Source organism: Rattus norvegicus, chromosome 1 (assembly GCF_021556685.1).
Source record: "Rattus norvegicus strain SHRSP/BbbUtx chromosome 1, alternate assembly SHRSP_T2T, whole genome shotgun sequence".
Classification (NCBI taxonomy): Eukaryota; Metazoa; Chordata; class Mammalia; order Rodentia; family Muridae; genus Rattus; species Rattus norvegicus.
Window position 1 is genome coordinate 117,018,099 of NC_141534.1, and position 25,428 is coordinate 117,043,526.

Sequence of the window (25,428 nt, forward strand, 5' to 3'; positions counted from 1 at the left end):
ACTAAGGAGCTGAACATTTCTTAAGTTCTTTTCAGCCATCTGTGTTTTGTTTCTTCTTTATTCAACAAATAGGGTGGTACAACCCACATTCAGATTGGGTCTTCCTTTCCATAAAACCTCCTCTAGACACTCCCTCCCAGATGAGCTTATAGGTGATTCCCCTGGGTTTTCTACTTGAGATTTAAGGGAATGATGCATTTTCATGGTGACCTTGATTGAATTTTAAATTATACCCATTTATTCAAATGAAAACTTGTACATTTATCTCCCTGCCTGCTCCCAAAAAGTGTTAGGCTTTTTTCCTGGTCCAAACAATAACAAATTTGTTTATTCAATAATAAAATGTGCAAGAAAAATATATTTCTGAAAATTCATGTTATTTGATCAGTATATTTACCTTGATACAATCATCTTCCAACACACTTTTCTTGAAGACAAAAGGATTTGTTTTTATCTCAGCATGCATGTTTCAGTTGGAAATCATTCAGTTCTGGGTTTGCCCGGTCGAATCCTGGCCGACAACAGACATGACAAACTAGCAGGTATGACCATAATAATTAAATATATTAATGGTGTTTGGTTGCATTTCATGACTCCTGTTAACTTTTATGGCTTAACTTGTCCTGGATGAGACATAATTCTAAAGCAAGACTTGCCTCAAAGCTCTTACTCTCAGCAAGCATAAAGAAGCACTGTTCTTGCACAGGCTTGGTATTTTTTCTCTGAAAGCCATTACTGAAGGAAATACTAGGAATGCTTATTTCTGCAGGGTAGTTAAGTCCTTCTGGGATTCTAAACCAGTGATCTCAAAATGCTAATATTTTTAAATATTCTGAATATATTTGAGTTTTATATTCTCAAGACTTTATGTCTGTGTGGAGTATTTAAAGAATTATAGACTTGGTACTGGAGTCTATTTCAGTATATTTCTAATCAGTATGAATTTTAGCTATCACAAACATACTGAATATCAATATATGAGGGTTTGGCATCAGTGATAAAGACTATATATGGAACTAGGATTGCTATTTCATGATTTAAAGTTTTTGTTGCCAAAGAAATACTTATGTAGAACTAGTTATAAATCTGTCCATCAGTAGGCAGATTCAGGTTCTACACATATACAGAATTTTATATAGCATCATGACCTTCCCATTAATTCTTTTGTTTTACAAATAACCTTGTATTCTCCACCTAATGGGACAGTGCCCATGATTAATGGTATTTTCTTTACATCCCTTTAGTTCAGATTTATCTTGAGAACTGATGACCTAAATAATAGACATGGTAGTTTTTAAGCATGGCCTGCTTTATATATGTCATAACTACCAAATAGCTTGACTTGAGTTTTCAGTAGCAAATGAAGCTATATTTGTGGATTTTCTTAAGGACAGGACAATTATGAGTAATGTAAGGCTTCAGCATTCCTTTATGGAAAGCAAAGATCAGGATTCAGGTGCTATAAGGTTTCTAGAATGTAGTATAGCTGTTTCAGCTCTTGAAGTTATCAGAGACTCAATATGGAATCATTCTTATACCTCCTATCTATATGACCACTCTTATCTATCAGGTATCTCTATATGCTGACTTCATTCAGTCTTGCTGAAACCTTCTCTCTTCTCACTCGCCATCTGAGGATATTTGACTTATTACAACCTGAGTGGTGGTCAATAACATCTTCCATCTGCCTGAACTACAGAGCAGCTGTTTCTCCCTGGGAACCTTAGCTGAAACACGATCAAAACGACGATAGAGGCTACTACATTTTGCAGTCAAAATTAGGGGTAATTTTTATTGTGTTATGGATTTCTCATACACACTAACTGAAAAATATGATAATGGAAGTCATCATGAAAGGATAAATGTAGAGGGTGAAACTGAATGTTGGTCTGTTCTTCTATTTGTAGGAACCCAAATTATTCAATCCACTGTATTTGGAGTTTTATCAGCTACAGTAGTCTTCATCACCTTGATTAATTTTTTTTGTATCAGTAACCCAAACATTAATACTTTCATTCTTAAACAATAATGTAGATAAATTGTTATTGAGTAAAATAAACATGAATAATAAATTTCACTACAATAAAAATTATGTTTTTGAAACTGTACACAAACTTTAATGCAATGAGCATGCTTTTCATAATAATATATAAACAAGTTGAATGAAGATGAAGGAAATGAAGGCTTTTGTTACTGGAGACTTTAATCCTTCTTATTCAATATTTACATTAACACTATAATAATTTTAGTATATCTCAAAATTTTATAAATATAAAACATGATAATGAATTGAGAACGTGTACCCATAATATTTTATTTGTTTTCAGATTAATTTTTTGAAGACTGAAGTGGAAAGAAAGAGCAAAATGATCCGTGACTTACAGAATGAGGTAATTTTCATGTTACAGGGAAATTGTACATTAATCAAAGACTACACAGGAAAATGCAAACGGAAATTTACCAGAAGTGTGAGAACTTTAATTCTGACTTGAGCTTGTTATACACAAACAGAAAAGAAAAATGATGCTAATAGTTGCTACCTGGTCACAGCAATGAGCTTAGGAAATAAAAGGAATTTCATTCCATTGATTTTTAGTTTCAAGATAATTGGAAACAGTCTATAGGTTTGAACATTAAAGCAAATTTTTAATTTGTCATTCTCTATATGCAGAGAAGCCCCTGTCAATGATTATCATCATGGTGTTTCCATTTGTCCAAAATATGATAAGAAATAATAAATGTAAACATTTATTTTTAAATAAGCAAGTTTAAGTTTCTTTAAAGGAGCCTATGAATTAAGCAAACAGAAAAAAAAAAAACCTAAATGCCAACGAACACTGTTATAGAGAAGACTCTAGTAAATTAAAGAAAACCCATTTCAGTTCAACTCTGTAAATATGTGGCTGTAAATCTCTCTAAGGTAATCATTTCATCTTCTTGCCTCAGTGAACACAGGGCTGTGGAGGGGATAAGGTATTTTATAATGTGATGGAGTGCTTCGGGTCACTATTCCTAATGGATCCCCATACTGCCTGTAGATGAATAGGTTGTAAGTTTTGCCTCACATATAACCTGAACTCAAGACGTGATTGGGATATTTTAATAATATTTCCTCACAGCATTCTAACTTTATTTATGGTGACTGTCCTCCCTTGGAAGATCTTTTGAACAGCATACTATTATGCATAATTTGTACTATGAATCATCCACATAAATCTCTTGAGCTACAAGGGAAAGTACCACTGACCAAGCAACTCAGCATGGCTCAGAGATCTGGAGGCAATGTGTCAGAAATAAAATTAGTGAAGTTCAAGTGTGCCTGAAGGTTTGGGACATAATCCCTTCCTGTTTTCTGCTAGCATTTGCTACATCATGGCCTTCCAGGACATTCTTGGATTTGGGGTAGTACCACTCCAGTTCCTGCTTGTTCCTTCATAGGGACTCTCCTTTGTGTCTACAGTCTTTATTTATTATCTTCTTTGTATATAAAAAGCCATGACTTACTTTAGTACCTACTCTGCCCTGTTATGAAATTGCTATAATCATTTATATGTGCCTAAACTCTTGTTCTAAAGTAGTTCACATTCTGAGTTTTCACTTGGATATGAATATAGAATTGGTAGTCTTTAGACCATTACACTTGTTTCAGTATTCTGGTGGTTGGATAAAAGTAGTTTAGCAAACTTCTTTCCTTCTTTTTTATTAGTTATTTTATTTATTGACATTTCAAGTGTTATCTCCAGTCAGTTTCCCCTCCACAAACTTCTATCCTTTCCACCTTGCCCATGCCTCTATAAAAGTGCTCCCCAACCTGCACTCTCATTCCTGCCTCAGAGCCTTACCATTCCCCTACCCTTAGTAGCATCAATCCTCCTCAGGACCGCTCCCCTCCCACTGAGTCCTGATAAGGCAATACTCTGCTCTATATCCAACAGGAGACATCTTTGATTAACGGTTTAGTCCCTGGGAGCTTTGGGGTGTCTGGGTGTTTGATATTGTTGTTCCTCCTATAGAGTTGTATACCCCTTCAGCTCTTTTAGTTCTTGTCCTAACTTCTCCATTAATCTCTGAGCTCAGTCCAATGTCTGGCTGCATAAATCTGCATCTGTATTGGTCAAGCTCTGGCAGAGCATCTTAGGGGACTGCTATACATGGCTCCTGTGAGCAAGTGCTTCTTGGCATCAGCAATAGTGTCTGGGTTTGGTGTCTGCAGATGGGATGGATCCCTAGGTGGAGCAGTCTCTCGATGACCTTTCCTTCAGACTCTGCTCCACTCTTTGTCCCTCCACTTCCAAAATTATATTTTCTGTTCCTCTTCCGAGTAAAACTATAGCATGAACACTTTTGTGTGGTCTTCTTTCTTCTGGGATTTCATATGGTCTGTGAGTTGTATTGTGGGTATTCCAAGCTTCTTTTTGGCTAATATCCACTTATCAGTGAGTACATACCATGTATGTTTTTGGTGACTGGGTTACCACACTCAGGATGACAATTTCAAGTTCTATCCATTTGCCTGCAAATTTCATGAAGTCATTGTCTTTAATAGCTGAGTAATACTCCATTGTGTAAATGTACCACAATTTCTGTATCCATTCCTCTGTTGAGGGACATTTAGGTTCTTTCCAGCTTCTAGATATTATAAATAAGACTCAGTTTAGCAATTTTTAATAGATCAAAATCAGAAATATTATTTAGTGTAAGTCTCGGCAACTTTGGAAAGAAATAAGGAATTTGAATTTATGCTGTTCACCAACCACCAGGAAACAAAGACTTGTTTCTTGTAGATAAAATGATTTCTAGTTATTCATTCACATGTAGAAAGTGCTAAATTCTGGTAGTTTGTTGTTGCTGGGTACAAATTCAAGCAAACTAACTAGAAAAGAATGTGTTTTACTCCTTGAAGCAAGGCTAGCAGTATCTGTGGTAAGAGGCTCTTCAGTAAGGCTAATGTAATCGAAATGGCCAAAGTGTAATACACAGAAGCATAAATCTGAAAACTGCCTCTATCCGCTATAGCAAAGAACTTTCCATTTGGCAAGGACATAGTATTTTGACTTGGTGGAGGTAAGGCAAGCATGCTGATTCTCTCTCTCTCTCTCTCTCTCTCTCTCTCTCTCTCTCTCTCTCTCTCTCTCTCTCCTCTTCTCTCTCCTTTTTTTCAGGAGAGTTTACAATCTGTATTAGACACCATAAATGAATTCATATTGTGGGCAACTAATCCCACTATGTGAATTATTACAGAAAACCCCAGTGAGATACTTGCATTTGTAGAATCTTAGATTCTACCAATTTGGGAATCCATCTGTGTTCACAACCATATCTGCATGCTTTTTCTCTTATCTGATGGATGCATATGCCTGTAATTTTCCAAGGAAAAGTAAACATGAAGCCTTGGTGTGTGTCCTTTGTTAAAGCCACTTTACCTTCTCATTTACTATCAATTGTTGGTACTTTAGGACCTGTGAAAACAATACATATTGGGCACTTGGAACTTGAAAAAACCCTCACAAAGTGTAAGCAATTGCAGTCATTATGGCCATTAAATGTTGAGATGATTGACTCAACAATCTACTGGGCGTTGCACAAGCATTTTCTTAGTAATGACATATGAAACCAAAATTTCTTAAATAAAAATATCGAAGTGTGCATGGCTGCTATCCTGTATTCAAAGACGTTGTCCATGTCCTCTTGTGTTTCTTTACAAAGCAAACAAAAGTCCCAAACTGCCCAGTACATATCCCCCACCATAAAAACAGGGAATAATAAGAATTTTCTTCATTTGTTCTAACAGAAATCTCCCAGATTCTAAATTACTGACATGCCTGCAGCTATCAGCACAGCCAGGAAAATGGATAGTTTACTTAGTTGTGTCTTTTTCACATTTCTGTGCTCAGGTTCTGTAGGGTACATTCAACTTAAAACAAATAGATTCCCCTTGAGAACGGAGGGTTCATTATACAGGATACCAGAGTTGTCAAAGAAAGTGCACTAGAAAAACATTGCCTCCTGACTGTCGAATTCCTTTCCATAATAAACTTTAGACCCCAGAGGGTAAATCATAGTTTGATAATTTGTGATCTCAAGCACAGTACATTAGATCACTGCTACCTTACCTAGAATTGCTCCTCATTCTAAGTATGTTAGGAGTCAGCACTGTTGTATGTTTCCTATATTTCTTATCTATGTATCAGTTGTGGCAGGTAACTTCTGACAATCCCCTCGACATTTCTGTATCTTGACAAAGATGGAGAGCTGTTTTCATTTTGGTCTTCCAGGCTTTACCATTCCTGTGTAGTGCTCCCATCTACGCCCCAGCTCAGGTCCCCATGTGCATTCGTGCATCTCAGAACAGCTCCAGCACTGCTCTAAGGGCCCACACACACATAGCTCTCATGTCTCAGCTTGTCATAGTTTTAACTTTTTTCAGTTTTGTATATATTTCCTTCATTTTATTTTGAAGAGGGTTTTTTATTTTATTTATTTACATTCCAGTTGTTGCCCCCACCCCTTACCCCTTCTCATAGTTCCTCCCCTCACCCTTGCCTCTGAGAGGGTGCTCCCTTCCACACCATCAGGCATTCCCCTTCCCTGGGGCCTCAAGCTTCTGGAGGATTATGCTCATCTCCCACTGAGCCTAGACCAGGCTGTCCTCTGTTCTATATGAGGGGAGGGTCTCCAACCTGCCTGTATATGCTGCCTGGTTGGTAGCTAAGTCTCTGGGAGCTCCCAGGTGTCCCAGGTCATTGAGACTGCTGGTCTTCCTATGGGGTCCCCCTCCCCTTCAGTTTCTTCAATCCTTCCCCTAATTCCTCCACAGTGGTTCCAGACTTCAGTCCAATGGCTGGCTGTAAGTATCTGCATATATCTCAGTCAGCTGCTGGTTGGACTTCTCAGGGACAGTCATGCTAGGCTCCTGTCTGTAAAATCACTATAGCATCAGTAATAGTGTCAGGTTTTACCCTCTTAGTTGAAAGTCAGTTGCTCTTTCCTCAAGCACACAGACTAAATAAATACAGGAGAGTCAAGGGGTTATAAATTATTGGAGACTTGGGAAAAGAAAATGTATGCAAAATTTGATCCAGAAAACCTAAGAACCTAGGAGTGCTTCTTCTGTGGCAGAAAAACAGATGAATGAACTCCACTTGTGAAATGTTAGTTAGTGAAAAAGGCTAAAAAAATCATAAATACAAAAATACTGCCTGGAGCACTTATAATGAAGACTCAGTTTCAATATCATAAAAATTATTTTATACTATACATAAATAACAATCCATGAAGCCACAATTTAAGACAACTTGTACCTCATAAAATCCATGCACAATAGAAGTCCTTGCATCTTGCTAACTCTCCATAGGAATTAATTTCTGGATTAGATTATGCAGCCATTGACTGTGTTTCTTCTCATTCTACACTCTTCAGTAGTAAAGGGTGCATTGCATATAATCTACCTATTAATATATATTAAGCATTTAGAGCATTTAAGTTAATAATATAAACATTGATTTATTAACTATAAAAATAAATGCTAATTTTCAGCATTATGTCCTCCATACATTTTCTTGACCATGTTAGACAGTTGATAAATGTTTGTTGAGTAATAATGAATATTCCTTAACTAGACTTTATTCTTCATAATTTGAGTGGAATGGGCCACTTTCAATAGTTCATAATAAGAAGAAATATTAAAAAATTATGAGGATTAAGTCTTCTAATGTTTTCCATATGTATACATATGACATATACATGCACATACAAGTAAATAAATAGTAAAATAAATTTCAAATGTATAGAATAAGTTGAAAATTATGAGTAATCTATCTGCCTATATCTATATAAGATCTCTCTATCTCTATATATCTCTGTCATCTGTCATTATCTATCCGTCCTTCTATCCATTTATCTATCTACCTCCTTACCTTTCCATATCTATTATTTACTGACATTTACCATCCTAGTTATTTATAAGTATAAATCTTATTTTAAGTAATTAAATTGTACCCAAAAAAGATACTAATGTCAATCACACATTTCTTCTTGTCAGAATAAAATTATTATAAGAACAACTACTATTGTTCCCTTCCTTTTTCTTTCTTAATTAACATAAAATGTGATTGCATGAATTTCTACAATTTAATCATTATTTTACCAGTTATATACTTCTCAATAAAAACTTGCTTAATAATTCACACATTTGACTGAAACATCACCCAAACCAGTATGCCACAGTTAGCTTTAAAAATATTTATTATGTAATAACTAAGAATTTAAGATGCTAAGATGATAAGATTACCCTGAATGACATTGAGAGCAGTTCAAATTAGTCACAAATGTCTTTATGATAAAGAAGCAAAGAAATTGCAACATAACTCTACAGATAAAGGCGCTCACCCCCATGTCTGATGGTTTATTTCAATCTCTGGATTCATCATGCTGAAAAGGATGAACCTCCTCTAAAGAGCTGTCCCCTGACCTATACAATGAGAGTACCCAGGTATGTACACACATACAAAATGATCAGGGTAGGGTGCAGGAAAAAGAGATAGGCAGAGAGAGGCAGAGAGACAAAGAGACAGAAAAACAGAGAGACAGAGACAGAGAGACAGAGACAAACAGAGAGGCAGAGAGATCTGATTCATGTACAGGGTAAGAGGTAGTATGAAGAGGAAGCAAGAGAGATTTTAAGATAGAAAAACTCCAGCTAGAGAGAAGGAATGCCAACACCGTGTGGGATAAAAGAGACAATGGGGCAACTCTACCTTGGGAATCTGTGGCAGAAGTTTGCCCCTTGGGAGAGACAAGGGGTCTCTGAAGGAATTTCACACTTCATGATTTAAATAATTTCTAAATTTTGTCTTGTTTTCTTCTAGGACCACATAAAGTGTTTCTATCATTACCCAATTGTGCTAATCAGTATCCTATTGCTGTGATAAGGCATCCTAGCCAAAGCAACTCTTATAAAATAAAGCATTGAATTGGAGGTTACTTACAGTTACATCTTGGTAGGGGGCTTGACAGCATACAGGCAGATAAGGTTATGGTGCTAACGAAGTAGTTGAGAGTTATATCCAGATCCATAGCAGGAAGAGAGAGAAAGATACTGGACCTGGCTTGGACTTTTGAAAACCAAATTGGTACCAGAGAGCTGGGTATATATTGCTGTGACAGACCTCACTGTGCTTGGTGGAAACTAGATTTTGGGACTTTGGATTAGAAAAGCAGTTAACTGTTTGGAGGGGGCTTAATAAGCCATATTAGTAGTGGCATGGAAGACAGCGGTGTTGAAACCAATTATCAATAATGACAGCCTCAAGATGTTTCAGAGGAGAAAGAATATTAGTAAGTTGCCTTGTAATAGTTTGGCTTTACTGTCTTTGTCTTTAAAAAAAATCTTCCTAAGGCTAAATTGAAGAGTTTTGAATTAATGACATCAACATAGGAGATATCAAGACATTCTGGTATTGACTGTGTCACATGGCTATCCTTATACAGATGTATAATGAAAATAAAAGCAAGTTGAATAAGGTAAAATATGAAATAATGTAAATGTAACTTTTATTCACCAGTTGTGATTGTCATCTCAGAAGCTTGCTGCTGCATAAATTCACCCTTTCCATCTCTCTCTGATCTCTGGTGGCTGGATCAACTCACTAATTCTGTCCCCAAATCCTCTCCAAGCTGACTGATTAAGACTAACTTCTCTCGGCTTTTCACTGAATTGCTCTGCTTGGCCTCAAACTAACTATGGCAATTTGTTCTAATCTTCTGGCTTCCACTATTTCTTTGGCTTCAGCTGCCTCTGCTGACCTGAACTGAACTGCACAAACTAAATTCCACTGAACTGACTGAACTGCACTCCATTTCCTGAACTGAACTGACTGAACTAAACTCCATTTCATTGCCTGGTCTCAACTGAACTTCACTCACTGAACTATACCCTCCCTCTCTGCGCTGTTCTTTCCTCTGAAAAAGATTCCTTGTTTGGGATTGAAAGTGTATACTAAGGGCATGTCTGAATTCCACCCTGAGGGGTTAAAGGTGTGTGGCATCTCTGCATTCTAGCCAAGTCACAGGCTAGAATCTAGGTCTTTGGATGTGATCTCTTGCCAGAGCAGTCATGTTGCTAGATTCAAATTCAGCTACAAAATGTACAGTTGGGGGAAAAAGAGAGCACCAGGAAATAGAGCTAAACTCGGTGCTCAAAAGATAAAAAGTTTAAAAATGATGTCTGATCCTAAATGGAATAAAAGTAATGGTGACTTCAGGGTAAGACCTGCCCAGCTACTATCCCAACTTGGGAAAAGAATTAAAGTTAATGAAAGGGGATTAAAGAAAAGCTTAAGCAATGACGAAAACAGAAATCTGAAGAAAATGTATTTGAACAAGGGGGTCATGTTCCAGCCCCAACAAACAGAAGAACCTGGCAGTTTCAGACACATGGCTCTGGCTTTACAATCAAGATTATTAGACAAGATTATTATTAGATTGTGAAATATCCCTCTATGACTAAGGAAAGCTACTGTGGACAGGCGTGTGCTTGGGATATCCCTCCTAGAGTCTCAGAGAGGCCATTGTGTGAAGTTGTGGGAGTGAAGCCTGAATTTCGTTGAAGACCCTAAGATGTTGATGGCAGAGTCATAAGATTCCTGCCAAGGAAAGCTACTAACAGTGTGTGGGGCCAGGCCAAGAGATAAAAGTGGGTCGTCGTCAACAAAGCTAAAAGGAGTCTGAGATCTGAAGAGACCTTTGACATCAGATGTAGAGATACATCAGACGATTTTATCACCTTTAAAATAAAATAAATCTATCCCAATTGGTATTTCAAAACAATACTGTATCCCTATTTTTTATATTATGTTCGATAGTTACAACACACACACACACACACACACACACACACACACACACACACTAAACAGAATGAATTTCCTTACCAGTCTCTGACTCCTGGGTACCAAAATATTCCCAAAATTCATCCACTCTCCCTCTTGCCCTTGTTCTTGTTCTTGCTGTCACTGACCCTCTCCAACTCCGTGCATGTGTATGTATTCATGGACATGTAGAAGATGCTAAAACCACAGGTAAAAAAGAAAACAAAAAACGTCTGTTTCCACTATTGTTTTCTAATTTTTATTATTAGAAAGAACCTTATATTACACAATGCTTTGTATTAAATGTAAGCTGATTTATAGAAAGGCATTTTGTTCATGAATAATGCTCTCTATGCATTTGCATATCACAGGGCAATTACACTTAGCATGCTGCCTTGTGGAGCAGAACAACATAGCATTGATTCCATGAATACATATGCAGAACTTTATAGGGTATTATAAGGTAATTGTTAAGATTTTGTTGTTGCCAGGTACATTTAAAATATGTCATGTTTATTTTATTTTTTCTCTTTATTTGCTTCATAATTTTAGAATTCTTATCAATATGAATATTACAAATATTGAAGAAATTTGGTAAAAAGATCTTGCTTTGTAACAGAGTCTTTGAGAATTTCCTTTGAATGCTTAAGGCAACGACAATGAATTTCAGAGCACCCGATGCCTGTGTGCATAATGCTCTTCACCCTATTAAATTTCTTTAAGCATCCATTGATTCCGTCTCACAAAGTTAAAGGGCTGCTGTCTTTTCACCTCAAAACCAAAGTGAAGATATTATCCAGCAGTAATGAACCAAAATCTCCGATAGGTTTATCACAAAAGCAGACGCTTTGTCTGAAGCCATCAAACCAAGCTCATACTCATCTAGAGAATTGTCCTCTGGATCAGCAACAGAAAATGTTTTCATATGGAAGGAGGCTCTTGCACCACATGCTGCTACCCTAGAAGTGTGCACGCCAGAGAGAAGTGTGCGCTCCAGAGAAGTCCAGGGTCTTGTCTTTATTGCTTATTTATACAGTATGTTTGAAATTTTATGTGTGTATGTTCCAAAACATAGTTTGTATTCCATATGTACTTAGATATATGTATCAAATTTCCAGATGTTGCATTAAAACTCACTTGGAGTCAGCCCTTGAGGAAACTGTTTAAATTCCCAGAGCTAAATGAAAATGTGCAGCCAACTTTGCTTTTCAGTCCTCTTTGCCTCATACTGATTTCTTCCTTTTACTTGCTCACCCTTCTGCTCGTTCTCTCCTTGAAGTGTGTTGTGATGCTGACCGACTCCTCTGGGATCATTCAGATCTATACTTCAGACTAAGCCCACACTTTTCTCATCATAGAAACCACCACCCACTTTTATGGGATCTCTATGGCTAGTGTAGGCCCTGCACCTCCTGACCCCAGAGACCTATGACTCCACCTTCCCAAGACCTTGGGCCCCAGCCGCTGGTAGCACAATGAGGAATGGACATTGTACTAGAAGACAACAGAGGAAAGGGTCAGCAAGAAATGTACTAACCCTGGGGTGGTGTTCGCTAATGCAGACATGTAAGAGTGCAAAAAGAATATAGCTATAGTATAAGAGAACAAAAGCAATGAGAAGAATGATATGTGGAAGTTAATCTAAGACGTAAACGTAGAATCCAGTAAAGAACATTACTAAACCAACCTCAAATTAAAATGATGTCAGACGTTTAAAAACCCAATAAGCCAAGTTAAAACCTCAGTGGAAGCCCTCATGAATAGAATAAATAATATGGGGGTTGGGGATTTAGCTCAGTGGTAGAGCGCTTGCCTAGGAAGCGCAAGACCCTGGGTTCGGCCCCCAGCTCCGGAAAAAGAGAACCAAAAAATAATAATAATAATAATAATATGGAAAACATAGCTGGCAAAACAAATAGATGTGTGTGTGTGTGTGTGTGTGTGCATGTGCGTGTGTGTGCATGTGGCGTGTACATGTGTGTGATAAATCTAAGGAGGAAAGGATCATTATACAAATACAAGCAGCCTATAGAATCCAATTACATGACCAGAAAAGAAACTTTCTGAACATATTATAACTTTTGCTCTTTTCGTGGTTTTTTGTGGTTTCCTAAATACAGGTATGGGAGACGTTGTCACTGAATCGGTAGTGTAGGTAACTTGAGGACCTAGGAGTGGAGGTAATAGACTAGTGTTCTGTACAGTGAACATTTCCTGACAGTTAGGAAAGAGTTTAAGGTATAATACCCCTCCTGCTCTCTTTTATCTTTCCTTTCTTTCTTCCTCCCTCCCTTTTTCTCTACCTTCCTCCTCTACCCTTCTGTCTTTCTTTCTTCTTTACTTCTAAAAGGGGATTTCACACCTTGGAAAGCCTGGCCGAATATTGCACACCACCAACAGGCTCTCAAAACTCTCACATTTTAGAACTCTGATTCATAAACTTTCTTTTAAATGTGAATTTTTCATCTGGTGAAAATTTATAGCACCATTAAATGAAACAGAGTCTCTGTCAGAAGGCATATGTATAAAGGTGAAAATGTGAGTGGGAACAGCCAGATCCAGGTAGAAGTTTCCCCACACACACACATCATAAAAAAAATCAAAAGAAAGAAGAATCCTTGAATTCCTACTTATGCAACCAACCTTTGTGTAAGGAGGCAGGGGGCTGGAGTTTAACAGAGGTGACCTTACCTAAAAAAGAAATGTTTTTTTTTAACTATTTCTCAGAAATAGTGTACCAATTCAGAAATCCTATGGCCTAATTTGAGATAAGAGAAAAAAATAATTGCTTTGCAGTCATTGCATTCCCTCTGGGAAAATAACTAAGCAGATTTTTATGATAGAGAAAATATAAATGGCAAAGACGCTGCAGTAAGTGCACCTTCGCAGCGAAGCAAGAGCTGTAGGGCAGGCTTTCCACGGACAGGCCTCTGAGACCTATCATTCAGAAGGTGTCTGAATGTTAAACTGGTTTCAAATAGTTTTTCCAGTATGAAAATCAGACATGAAGAAACAGCTAAGTGAGCAAACAGAGATGAAGGTTTTCTAGCGTGGGTGATTGTATTTTCCTCAACTTCAAATATAGTGTGAGAGAAGACTGCTGTGCCCTGTAGAGCCTCTGAATCAATGAACTGGTGTGTAATGGTGTGTTAGAAATGGCCATGAAGCTAATGTGCTTCTGGACTGTGAGCTATGTTCCCTTCTCTGTTTAGCACCTCACCTTAGCCTGCCACCTGCGATTCCAAGGACATGGTTCCTTCATCAGTTACAAGTAGAAGTCATATTTTTTCCTTAGTCAGTGAGTTCCTCACTAGGTGACAGAAATACAATGTGTAAAAATAGCACAGCAGTCTTTGAAGTAAGAAGTAAGGTGAAGAAAATGAACAGGACCAGAAAGGAACTTAGATTTGTGGCTTAATATTTTTTTTGTTTTTTGTTTTGTTTACTTGTTTAAGACATGGTCTCACTATATATCACAAGCTGGCTACAAACTCAAAGCTTCCTGCCTCAGCCTCCTTAATAATAGGCTTGTGTCTCCATACCTGACTTCAGAAGTAGGTTTCCAAGAATGAGGCCATTTTAATCATAATTCAAAATACATTTTAAGTTATTGCCCCTTTTCTATTGTAAAAAATGAATTATAATTTTTACAGGTATATATATTCATGAAGTGTATATGTACATAGTATATATGTTTGTGGGTGTGTGTGTGAGTGTGTGTGTGAGTATGTGTGTGTTGTATGTATGTGTGTGTTGTATGTATATATATATAGTGTTTACATATATGTATAGTATGCTTGTGTGTATGTGCATATAGTATGTTTGTGTATTTTTTATGTTTTGTATGTTTATGTGTTGTATGTATATGTGCAAAATGAATATTTGATCTTTACGTTTGAATATACAGATGTGTATATATGTAACCTATACATTTGTGTGTCAATGTGATATGTATGGTAGGTGTAGGTGTAATGGATTTTTTTTTGCAGTGTATGTGAGAGTGTTTGTGGAAAATGGAGTCTCTGTGTGTGCTTTTGTGTGTACATGTGCTTATGTGTCCTAATATAAAGTATGATGCTGCCTAGGGAACCATTATATGAGTGAGTCTCACTGATACAAAGTACAAATGAGGACATGGCATGGCATATTTAAAATATTCAACGTATTATCTAGAATTTTTTCCTTATAATTCTACAGTAGGGAAAACATGACTTTTGGATAATGGTCTTTCCATGATTCCTCAAGATCACATTGCAATGCAGACACATGCTTTCCCCAAACAAGCATGGAACTATAGCATAGAGAGAACAGATGAGTTCACAGGTATCTGTGTCTTGGGTATGGACAATATGTCCAAAGCAGGAGTCATGAACCATTCTTCAGGGAACTGCACTCCCTCCCTGAACAGCTGGTAATGATGATGTGGCTTCTGGAACAAATGCCACAATTATCTTTTCTAACCATTTGGGTGTCAGCTATAGCCAGATCTGTAGCTCCAGTTATTCCTCTTTGAACTGTGGTTTTGAGCTGAGTTTCATGATAATAAGAACCATTCTTTTTTTTTTTTTTTTTTTTTTTGTAATGAGAATACCAAAGTTTTTACTGTGGTTCACAGACTATATGCCCCAAGTTCACTGGGTGGAAAATTCCAGGAAGCATGGTGGAAAACAGGCGTACACCCTCAGGAACAAAGAAAGAGGAACAAAAACCAGGAACCAATTTAACAGTGTTATCACCCAGGTGTACCACCCAGGTATACCACTCAAGGCAAAAGGAAAGATCAGGTTGTTCCTTTGTTAGGAACGAAAGGTTTCCACATGCATTAGCAAGGCTCAGCAGGGGTCAAACACTGACAGGGCCCAGGAGGGTCCAAAGTCTGGTTGGTTGATATTGTTCCTATGGGGTTGCAAACCCCTTTAGCTCCTTCAGTCCTTTCTCTAACTCCTCCGTTGGAGTCCTCACTCTCAGTACCATGATTAGCTGCAGTCATCCTCATCTGTATCAGTAAGGCTCTGGTAGAGCCTCTCAGGAGACAGCCATATCTGGCTCCTATCAGTAAGCACTACTTGGCATCAGCAATAGTGACTGGGTTTGGTGGCTGCATATGGAATGGATCCCCAGGTGGGACAGTTCTGGAAGGCCTTTCCTTCAGAATAAGAACCATTCTATGTAAAGATAGCACTCACTTTTAAGTTAAGAGTGCTAAGGAAAAGTTTCCAAATTATGTTCATAGGATTCATTTTATTCCTGAGGTTTTCTTCCAACTTTGAATTCTCCCTATACATCTACTGTGATTTTAGAACTAATATCTGAGTCAACAATACTGGTCTTCACAGCTCCTTTGCTAGCTCATAATGCTGAACATGTGAATTCCTAGAAAACATATCTCCCACATTGTCTGCCATGCTTTTCCATGCCTGAAAATGGCTTGCACACAGCTAAGAAGGCTTCATTAATTGCTGTGTGTATATTCCTAAATATGTCGATATGACCTGCCAAGTCTGCATAATATTACTTGTTTGTGTATCTTAGGAATGGCCACTTGGTATTGTATAATCAGTTGGTGTGTTCTTCCCAGAGGAAGACTACATCTTCTACTCTCAGCATGTCTTTGTTGCCTGTAGTTTTTTCCTGTGAGGTTGAATGGAGAAAGGGGTTTAATGGCAACTTTATCCTTCCTGGTGTTGATGCAGAATCATGTAGTCATCTTAGAAGGTTCTGTTTATCTATATTGCTATCATATGTTCTAGAAACTCTGATATCTCAACCTAAATCAGGCATAGGAGCAATGGAAACTAGAAGTAAAACAAGAATGGTAGGAAAAAAAGAAATTTAAGCAGACATGGGATATGAATAGCTTCATAAAATAAAACAGACAGCAGAAAGAAAAGACCACATACCACTATCTACCCAGTAGCTGAAGACTTATATTATGAGCAAGATAGCTCCTTGGGGACAGAAAGGGTTCTATAGTTGACACCAGATTGCTGGATTTGATGCCATAAACTTATGATATATACTTTTATTTATATGAGGATGAATCATGGGAAGGTCTCTGAAGGGAATCTAAATTTGCACAGTGAATATTCAAAGCATAAAATTTTTTTTCTGTAAAATAAGAAAAAGCTCATTGTTTTGAAAATAACATCTCAAGTTTCCTTTCTGCTTTGAGTTCATTGTTTGCGGCTAGACAAATGCATCAACCTTCTGGGCCTTCAAATGTCACAGACTGTTTGCCAGATGCAGTTCCACACATGGAGCCAATGGTAGATACTCAGCTCCTATTTCTTGTTCCATAAATCAACAGCTTAGCCTTTCTTTATCCTTTAAACATATGCTTAATTTGTTTCTTGGTAAATGCCATGGAAATAATGTTAATATTGGGGAGGAAACATCTGCAAAGCAATTAGAATGAGTCACGAAAATAGTAGAATTAGATTCTTCCTCTGGGTTTATATGAATCATGATGAAATAGTTCCTGTGTCTTATTCTGCCTGCCAAGTAGCATCTGCATTCAGAGAAATCTACATTTACTATATTAAGCTTTTGTCAAGATTAATGAGGTACATACATATCTTCGAAATATGCATGAAACTAATAATGATGGTATAACCTGAATTCTCAGTCCTCTAGACACTGAAGAAGGAGAACCATGAACTCAAAACTATCATGAACTACACATAAGACTCTGACTCAAAAAATATAATTAAAAATACAATATTAAAATGAAGTTCTTATTTACTGCAAACATGGTGGTATGGTCAGTGAGAAGGCTCAACAAGAAACAGTGCTCTCTGTCAAGCCTAGCAACCTAAATACAATTCCTGGAACCCACAAAACCGAAGGAAAGGACCAATTCTGCAGAGTTGTCTTCTGATCTGGAGATCTAAGTCATTACATATTAAATGTAAAAAACAGGCAGAGAGATAGACAGACAGAGACAGATTTCAAAGATAGATGATAGATAGATAGATAGATAGATAGATAGATAGATAGATAGATAGATAGATGATAGATAGATAGATGATAGATAGATGATAGATAGATAGATAGATAGATAGATAGATAGATAGATAGATAGATATAGATGGGTGATAAATAGATGTTACTTATGCCCTGAATTGCCTGCTGCCTAGCCATACTTCCACTTGAGCGTTGGGGATGAGGTGGCACGGAATCAATGGCTCAGACTCCAGGAGCAGGTGAGAAGCTGCAGCAAGCTCGTTTATGAATCCTTCAGGGCACACTTTATAACCTCTACCCATGTCCCATTGGGCTTGAGCATGCATCTCTTCTAAGTGGCAATTCTCAATTGACTGGTATTTCTGCTTCACCAATCATTAGGCTCTCAAGTGGTCTTCAATTAGGTCCTCACACAGAAGTTCCCTCCAAGGATTCAAGGCACCCAATGCTGTCTTGTTGTCCTGTTTTATAGTAGAGTTTGCCATTCATCCCTGCAGACCTCACAGGTCCTTTCTCAGCTCCTATCCTGTATTATAGTCTGTCTTTGTACCTTTTTTTCCTTGCTCTATTCTAGTACCTACAATATAGACCCTTCATTCAAACATGGTGAGTCACTCTTGTTCTGATGGGCCACTGGTTTTTGAAAAACTAGGGTCTGAGAAAATCCTCATTCCTTCCTTATTAGTCATCAAGAGCACAGGCTGTGGATTATATCCAAGTCCCAATTCAATTCTTTGTGATAAAAGGTGGATTTTGTGAGTTTCTCTATACTTCAGTTTGCCATCTGCAAAGTGTATACAATACCAGTACCTCTGTCAAGGCTTACTATGGGAAGCAAAGAACCTGACCAATACTGTAAAGCTCTTGCTGTGTCATGTGTAAGTCATCCTTGGATATTCTTGTATTTAAACCTATTGAAAGCATTCATTGTATAAGTTAAAATTTTTCTATTCTATTTTTCTCTTTATACTCAAGAAAATGAATTACTTCCTCTTCACGACAATATTATACACTGTAGGTAACCCTTTTGACACATAATTGAAATAACTGTTTAGCTGTCTGCTAGGTTTTCTATATCTGCACACTTGGCTCTTGATATCAATCTTGGAATACAGGGCACTCATCAAAAGTTACACAGAGGCAATGAATGCCCATTAAGTGCTAAAATTTATTTAAAAGATAACAAACACCACACGCAATAGCAAATATATGACATTGCCAAGCTGTTACTTCATACATAACCTTGCATATGGGCAATGTTCTGGAGAGGCTAAAGCAGGTAAGCGATGAGTTTAATGCCAGAATTAGAGTAGGTACTGAAACACTGTTAAAAAAATGCCTAGCAACAAAATGTCACCTTTACCCTGGAGAATATATTTATGGACCACTAACCTTTCATGGAAGAAATTTTTTTCTGATGCATACAATTTTTCCTTGCATTTTCAAATAAATTTTCTATATAGAATCTGCTTTTCTTTTAGCTCTGCTCCTTCGGAATGCCCTCTTCCGATTGTACCTGATTTAGTCAGTGACCCAAAAGCTGGATTATCTTTTTGTGCTCAAAGTCTTTAATGGTTTGTATTAGGTGCAGCCTGGCATTCTTCAAAGGAGAAACTTAAATCCCGGAACATTAGACTTTTTAATTATCATTAAAGAATCTATGTATAAGCAAAATAATAAGTATTTTTCAACTAAATTTACCAAATACTGGTTTTAGCTTGAAAATGATAATCTTTCTTTCTTATTAAAATTGTACATTTTAATCAAAAGTAAAAATGTGTTCAACTCTTTTTTTTGGGGGGGGGGCTTCTGCAGATTTTATTTTTGCATGTAAACCAGTGGGGTGAGTCTTGATGGTGTGGGCACCCTAGAGATTACGCTGGAGTTCTGAGGGCTCCAGACACTAGCTGGAAAGTCAGGTGACAGAAACAATGATTCAGACCGATCACATGATTACAAAGCTGGAGGCTCCAGCAGGGCTCCAGGTGGTCAGCGGTGGACGTCTAAGGAAGCAGTGACATGGGAGGGGCAAGCACTGGGCCAGCCTTGAGCCGCCTGGATGACATCAGAGACAGAGGATCTGGTAGCTCCAGGGATCTCTGGTCCATGCCTTACTTGGCCAGGGGGTTCCTGAAGGACCTGCCAGCAAACTTGGCTTTGCTGCCCAGCTCCTCCTCGATTCTAAGGATCTGATTGTACTTGGCCAGGCGCTCAGATCGGCAGGGGGCACCAGTCTTGATCTGCCCAGTGCAGAACCCCACCACCAGGTCGGCAATGAAAGTGTCCTCAGTCTTCCCAGATCGATGGGACACCATGACAACCCAGCCATTGGACTGGGCCAGTTTACACGCCTGCAGAGACTCGGTCACAGAGCCAATCTGGTTCACTTTGAGCAGGAGGCAGTTGCAGGACTTCTCGCCTGCAGCCTTGGCGATCCGCTTAGGGTTGGTCACTGTGAGGTCATCCCCCACCACCTGGATGCCTGCAGTAGCTGTGAACTTCTGCCAAGCATCCCAGTCGTCCTGGTCAAAGGGATCTTCAATGGACACCACTGGTTAGTCCTTGATGAAGGACTTGTACAGGTCGGCCAGCTGGTCGGGTGTGATGTACCGGCTGGCGTCATCTGGAGACTTGAAGTCCAGGTCATACTTGCCAGCCCTGTAGAACTCGGGGGCAGCCACATCCATGCTGATGACAACCTGGTCAGTGTAGCCGGCCTTTGCAATCGCAGACTTGAGCAGCTCCAGTGCTTCTTTGTTCTCCAGGATGTTAGGTGCGAATCCACCCTCATCACCCACATTGGTGGCGTCTTTCTCATACTTCTCCTTGATGACGTTCTTCAGGTCGTGATAAACCTCTGCTCCAATGCGCATGGCTTCCCAGAAAGAGGATGCCCCCACAGGCAGGATCATGAACTCTTGCATGGCCAGCTTGTTGTCAGCATGAGAACCGCCGTTGATCACATTGAAGGCTGGGACCAGCAGGATGACTTCAGGGTTGCCGGCCAAGTCAGCAATGTGACGGTAAAGGGGCACCCCCTTCTCCACGGCACCAGCCTTGCAGACAGCCAGGGACACTCCCAGGATGGCATTTGCACCAAACTTAGATTTATTCTCTGTGCCGTCCATCTCGATCATCAGCTGGTCAATCTTCTCCTGCTCCACAACATTCAGTTTCTTGCTAACCAGAGCAGGTGCAATAGTGTTATTGATGTGCTCAACAGCCTTTGAGACACCCTTCCCCATGAAGCGGGTCTTATCATTGTCTCGGAGTTCTAGGGCCTCGTAGATGCCAGTGGACTCACCGCTGGGCACCGCAGCACGGAAGAGACCTTTTGCGGTGTAGAGATCCACCTCAATGGTGGGATTCCCACGGGAGTCAAAGCTCTCTGGCATGGATCTTGAGAATGGACATGGTGAAGTTCTGGCAGTAGGATCGCTGCGGAGGAAGGAAAGAGGGTCCTGTACACACCGAAGGGAGTCTTAAGGACAGACGTGAGCGCGACTCGGTACCGGAGAAGCACTAAGCGCCTCCCACTCCGACTTCCTTGTTCAACTCTTTATAGTTAAATCCCTAACATATTTTAAAGACAGACACATCAATGACTTTGTATCATTGTTTAATAATTTCATTATAAAGGACAATAGTACTAATATCAGTCTCTTTAATAGATGTAAAAATTGTCCATCCTCATAGCTTTTAATATTGGGCAGAAATTTTAAAAATATGTTATAATAATTCTGATGCCCACTAAAACACATTATAATGTGTTGTAGATATTAGCTAGAAATTTTAATCAAGAAATCAATCCTAGATATTTTGAGGAATAGTCATAGAATTGGATGGTTTAATACATTAAGGCTCACCTTTAGTTATGAGGTTAGGAACTTTTTTTTAAAAAGTTCTATTTTATGTAGTAATATTACTTTCCAAACCAATAAAGACATTTGTATTAGATTTGAGAGTAGATTGTTTCTAGAGAATTCTTGTTTCATCATGACCAGGCTTTGGAAACTTAACACAACTCATATTTCTCCTGAAATAAGAATTGCAATCTCTCTTCCCATGTCATAACTCTCCCTTTCTTTCTCCTCCTTTCTTCTTCCTATTCCTTCTCCTCCTCTTCTTTGTCTATCATCTCTACTTTCTTCTCCTTGTGTCCATGTCCTCTGCCTCCTTTCCTTTTCTTCTTTCCAGTTATCCCTCCAACTTCTCTATCTACTTTTGATAAAGATCTCAAAGATAATACTTTATAGTCTAGTGGAATGAAATAGGAAAGATTGTTTTAAATCTCTTGGAGCTGACTTAGGAAATGTGAAGATTGATTATAGCAAGCTTGAGTGAGACAATATATAATGAAAAAGTATTTTCACTTTCAGAATACTAATTCAAGAAAATATTTTATTTTATATATTAATACTAAATATACACAAATGTATATGCTATAAAATAATTTTTTAAATCATAAAGAATATCACAAAACAGACTTTTCCCTATCACAAAGTTTGCATATCTATATATGTGAATATTTCCATGTATTTAGTGCCTTCTGTGTTTTATTTGTTGTCCAAAATTAAGACAGCAAATAATAATAATTTTTAAAGAATATTTTATTTGATACAGTGTTTTTCACTTGTAATCCTAGTACTTGGTGGGTAGAGGGAGGAGTGTCAGGACTTCAAAGTCATTGTAAGCAGGCTACTTAGAGAATTCAAGACCAACCAGGGTTGATTGAGATACAGGCATGGACACATATACACACATGCATCAAACAAAGAGAGTGAATGAATGAGCAAATGAATGAACAAATAAATGAATAAACAAGTAAATAAACAGCATAGTACTAAAGGCATAAATCTGGGGCTGGAGAGACAGTTTTGTGGTTAATAATGCTTTGTGTTCTTGCAAAAGACTCAAATTCAGTTTCCAGCACCCATGTCTGTCAGTTCATAAAGATCCTAAATTCCATTTCTATGGAGTCTTAAGCCTTGTTATGTCATCTACTCATGTACACACACACATATGAATAACTGAAAAAAACCAAATCTTTAAAAATGGCATAAACCCCATAATATCAGAAAAATGTACAAAATCTCTAGAAAAATGCTCTGTGATTATGGGATTTGAAAAGATTCATGTGAAGTCAAAGTTTCTCCATTTTCTATGGTTTTGGAGATTAGCAATACTTTGGTGAGGAAAGCATTCTCTTGAAATGTGAATTATTATGTATTATTAATCTTATTAAAATGGCGACCCTGTATGTAAATGTACATCACGGTATGATAGGCCATGTTGCACTAGGAAGCTGTGATAGTCTTGTACAGCTCACATCTTTTTATATTTTAAGAGCTTATCAAGAATATTATATTACTAAATCTGTTGATACATATATAAAGGTATGTGATACATATAAGTTCAAAACAGGGAACCAGCTCAGATAAAAGAAAAACCTTATGAAAACTGTCTTAGTTAGGGTTTTACTGCTGTGAACAGACACCATGACCAAGACAAGTCTTTTAAAGGACATCATTTAATTGATGCTGGCTAACAGGTTTCAGATGTTCAGTTCAACATCAAGTGGGGAACATGGCAGCATCTAGGCAGGCATGACACAGAAGGAGCTGAGAGTTCTACATCTTAATCTGAAGGCTGACTTCTAGGTAGCTAGGAAGACGCTTTTAAGCCCATGCCCACAGTGACACACCTAACCCAACAAGGCCACACCTCCTCATAGTGCCACTCCCTGGGCCAAGCATATACAAACCATCACAAAAACTATATAATTGTGTAGAACTTGAATCCTAAATCCAGATTTCAAAATATTTGTTTTTTTTTCCAAAGGACATATTTTCAAATTGAACCACAAAGGCCATGAATAATTTTTAATGAAGCTTTTTAAAATGAAGTCAATTCTCTAGAATTTCTATGGATATTGAAAAATGTACTGTGATAAAGGAAACCATCAAGTACTCCTTAATTCTTCAGCCTGGAGCACAGATACTATCCTCAGCAAAGACAAGAAGAATGAAATGCAGGAAATAAACAGTTCCTGGGTGAGGGTAGTAAGGTATCACAATTCTTTTTACTATTAATATTTCCTCTTCTGTGTTTTGCTTTGTCATATACTGGGCAAAATGTTCATGTATTCTGGTCATATTCCTCAAATCAATTTTTCAGTTACATAGCAATGGGATTCATTAGTGAAACTTTTGTCCCTTCAGACAGATTACATAAACTCATTGAATTTGTGCTTTAAAGAAACAGCAGGTACACATAACAACCTCACCTAATAAAGATATTTTGCCATGGGGAAAGAAAACCCTGTAACACCCTTTGGTGGCAGAAACTTCAACCCCATCACTTTCAGTGTATTAGCTAAGGAGAGTTAGTACTCATGGGAAATTTTTTAGACAACTTTGTCAAAGATGCTAAGATTGTATGTCTTATAGGAGATGATATTGGGCTCTTAGTGTCACAAGAACAGAGGACCCAAGTGGTTTTCTCTTTATGTAGATTCAAATATAACACTTGACTTTTAAAAGAAGAATTAGATGTATTAGCCAAGCTGAAAATTTCAAAACACACATTGTTTCTATACCAAGTATTAGATGGGATTTTAACAATTGGTAGTTAGTAGAAACTTGACAGCCATCTATCCTTCTAACTGACCATAGTATCCAGTCTTGTAGAGGTAGGTGTTTGGCTTAGGTAAAGTCATGAGCACCATAGAATTCTACTCTAAATTATCAATGATAATGTAGCTGAAGTCAGAGATCTCAAACCAAACCAATGACTCATTGCAATGAACATTTGCAAGTAAAGAGTATGGGCAAAAATGTATACTGTGTGACACACTGTGATGAGATTTTTCTTTCTTACTTATTTTATTTTATTTTATTTTATTTTGGAGGTAGGTTGCAAGGGCTAACTGCAGATATGAAGAGACAAAGAGATGTGTGGTATTGGGTTGCACAATTGACATTCACAAACAAATAAATAAAAAGTAAAAAAAGTATACGTTAAATCTTTAATAGGCTAACTTGAATCTTCACAGATTCTATTTATTAAAAAAAGATGTTGAACCTTGCATAAATTATGTGGAAATTAAGTGTTAACTTTGTCTTTAACCATTTAGTAAGTATTATGGTGCTTCTGCTAAATGTAAGCAGAGTGAGAGATATACATTCCATGTTTTCTTAGGAATTCAATGTCAACTTCACTGTCACAAAAATGCTTCTCTTACCTTTGTGCCTGGCCTGAGTCTCTGAAATGTATTTTTGTGTATTTCCCGATTCTTAACTATACGTTATGTGATTATTACTTATATGATGCCTATGAAAATAAACGTCCTTTTTTTGAAAAACTAATGTATAAAAGTATAAAGAACTCATCCAGGACTCAGATGAGATTGTTTCTGGGGAGAAAGGGAAGGGAAGACAGACTGAGCAGTGAAAGTAAGCTTTCTTGTTGAAGCTTAGATTTTAGGAATGGGATAGTGGGGTGAGACATGCTTAAACATTACTGCTGATGCTGAATGTCCTCTGTTGATTCAAGAGTTCCCCCTTTTAATGATCTGTTTTGCTTTTTAATGTATGGG

General features: G+C 37.8%; 1 protein-coding gene across 8 annotated transcripts in view; it reads left to right on the forward strand.

Moving 5' to 3' along the window:
* Positions 1–25,428, forward strand: part of Luzp2 (leucine zipper protein 2) — a 400,419-nt gene that overhangs the window by 211,441 nt on the left and 163,550 nt on the right. For 4 of the 8 annotated variants that reach the window (NM_001432775.1, NM_001432773.1, NM_001432778.1 and 1 more), the window contains 1 exon segment: positions 2,328–2,390. In NM_001432775.1, coding sequence (NP_001419704.1) covers positions 2,328–2,390 — 63 coding nt within the window. 8 annotated transcript variants of the gene reach the window in all.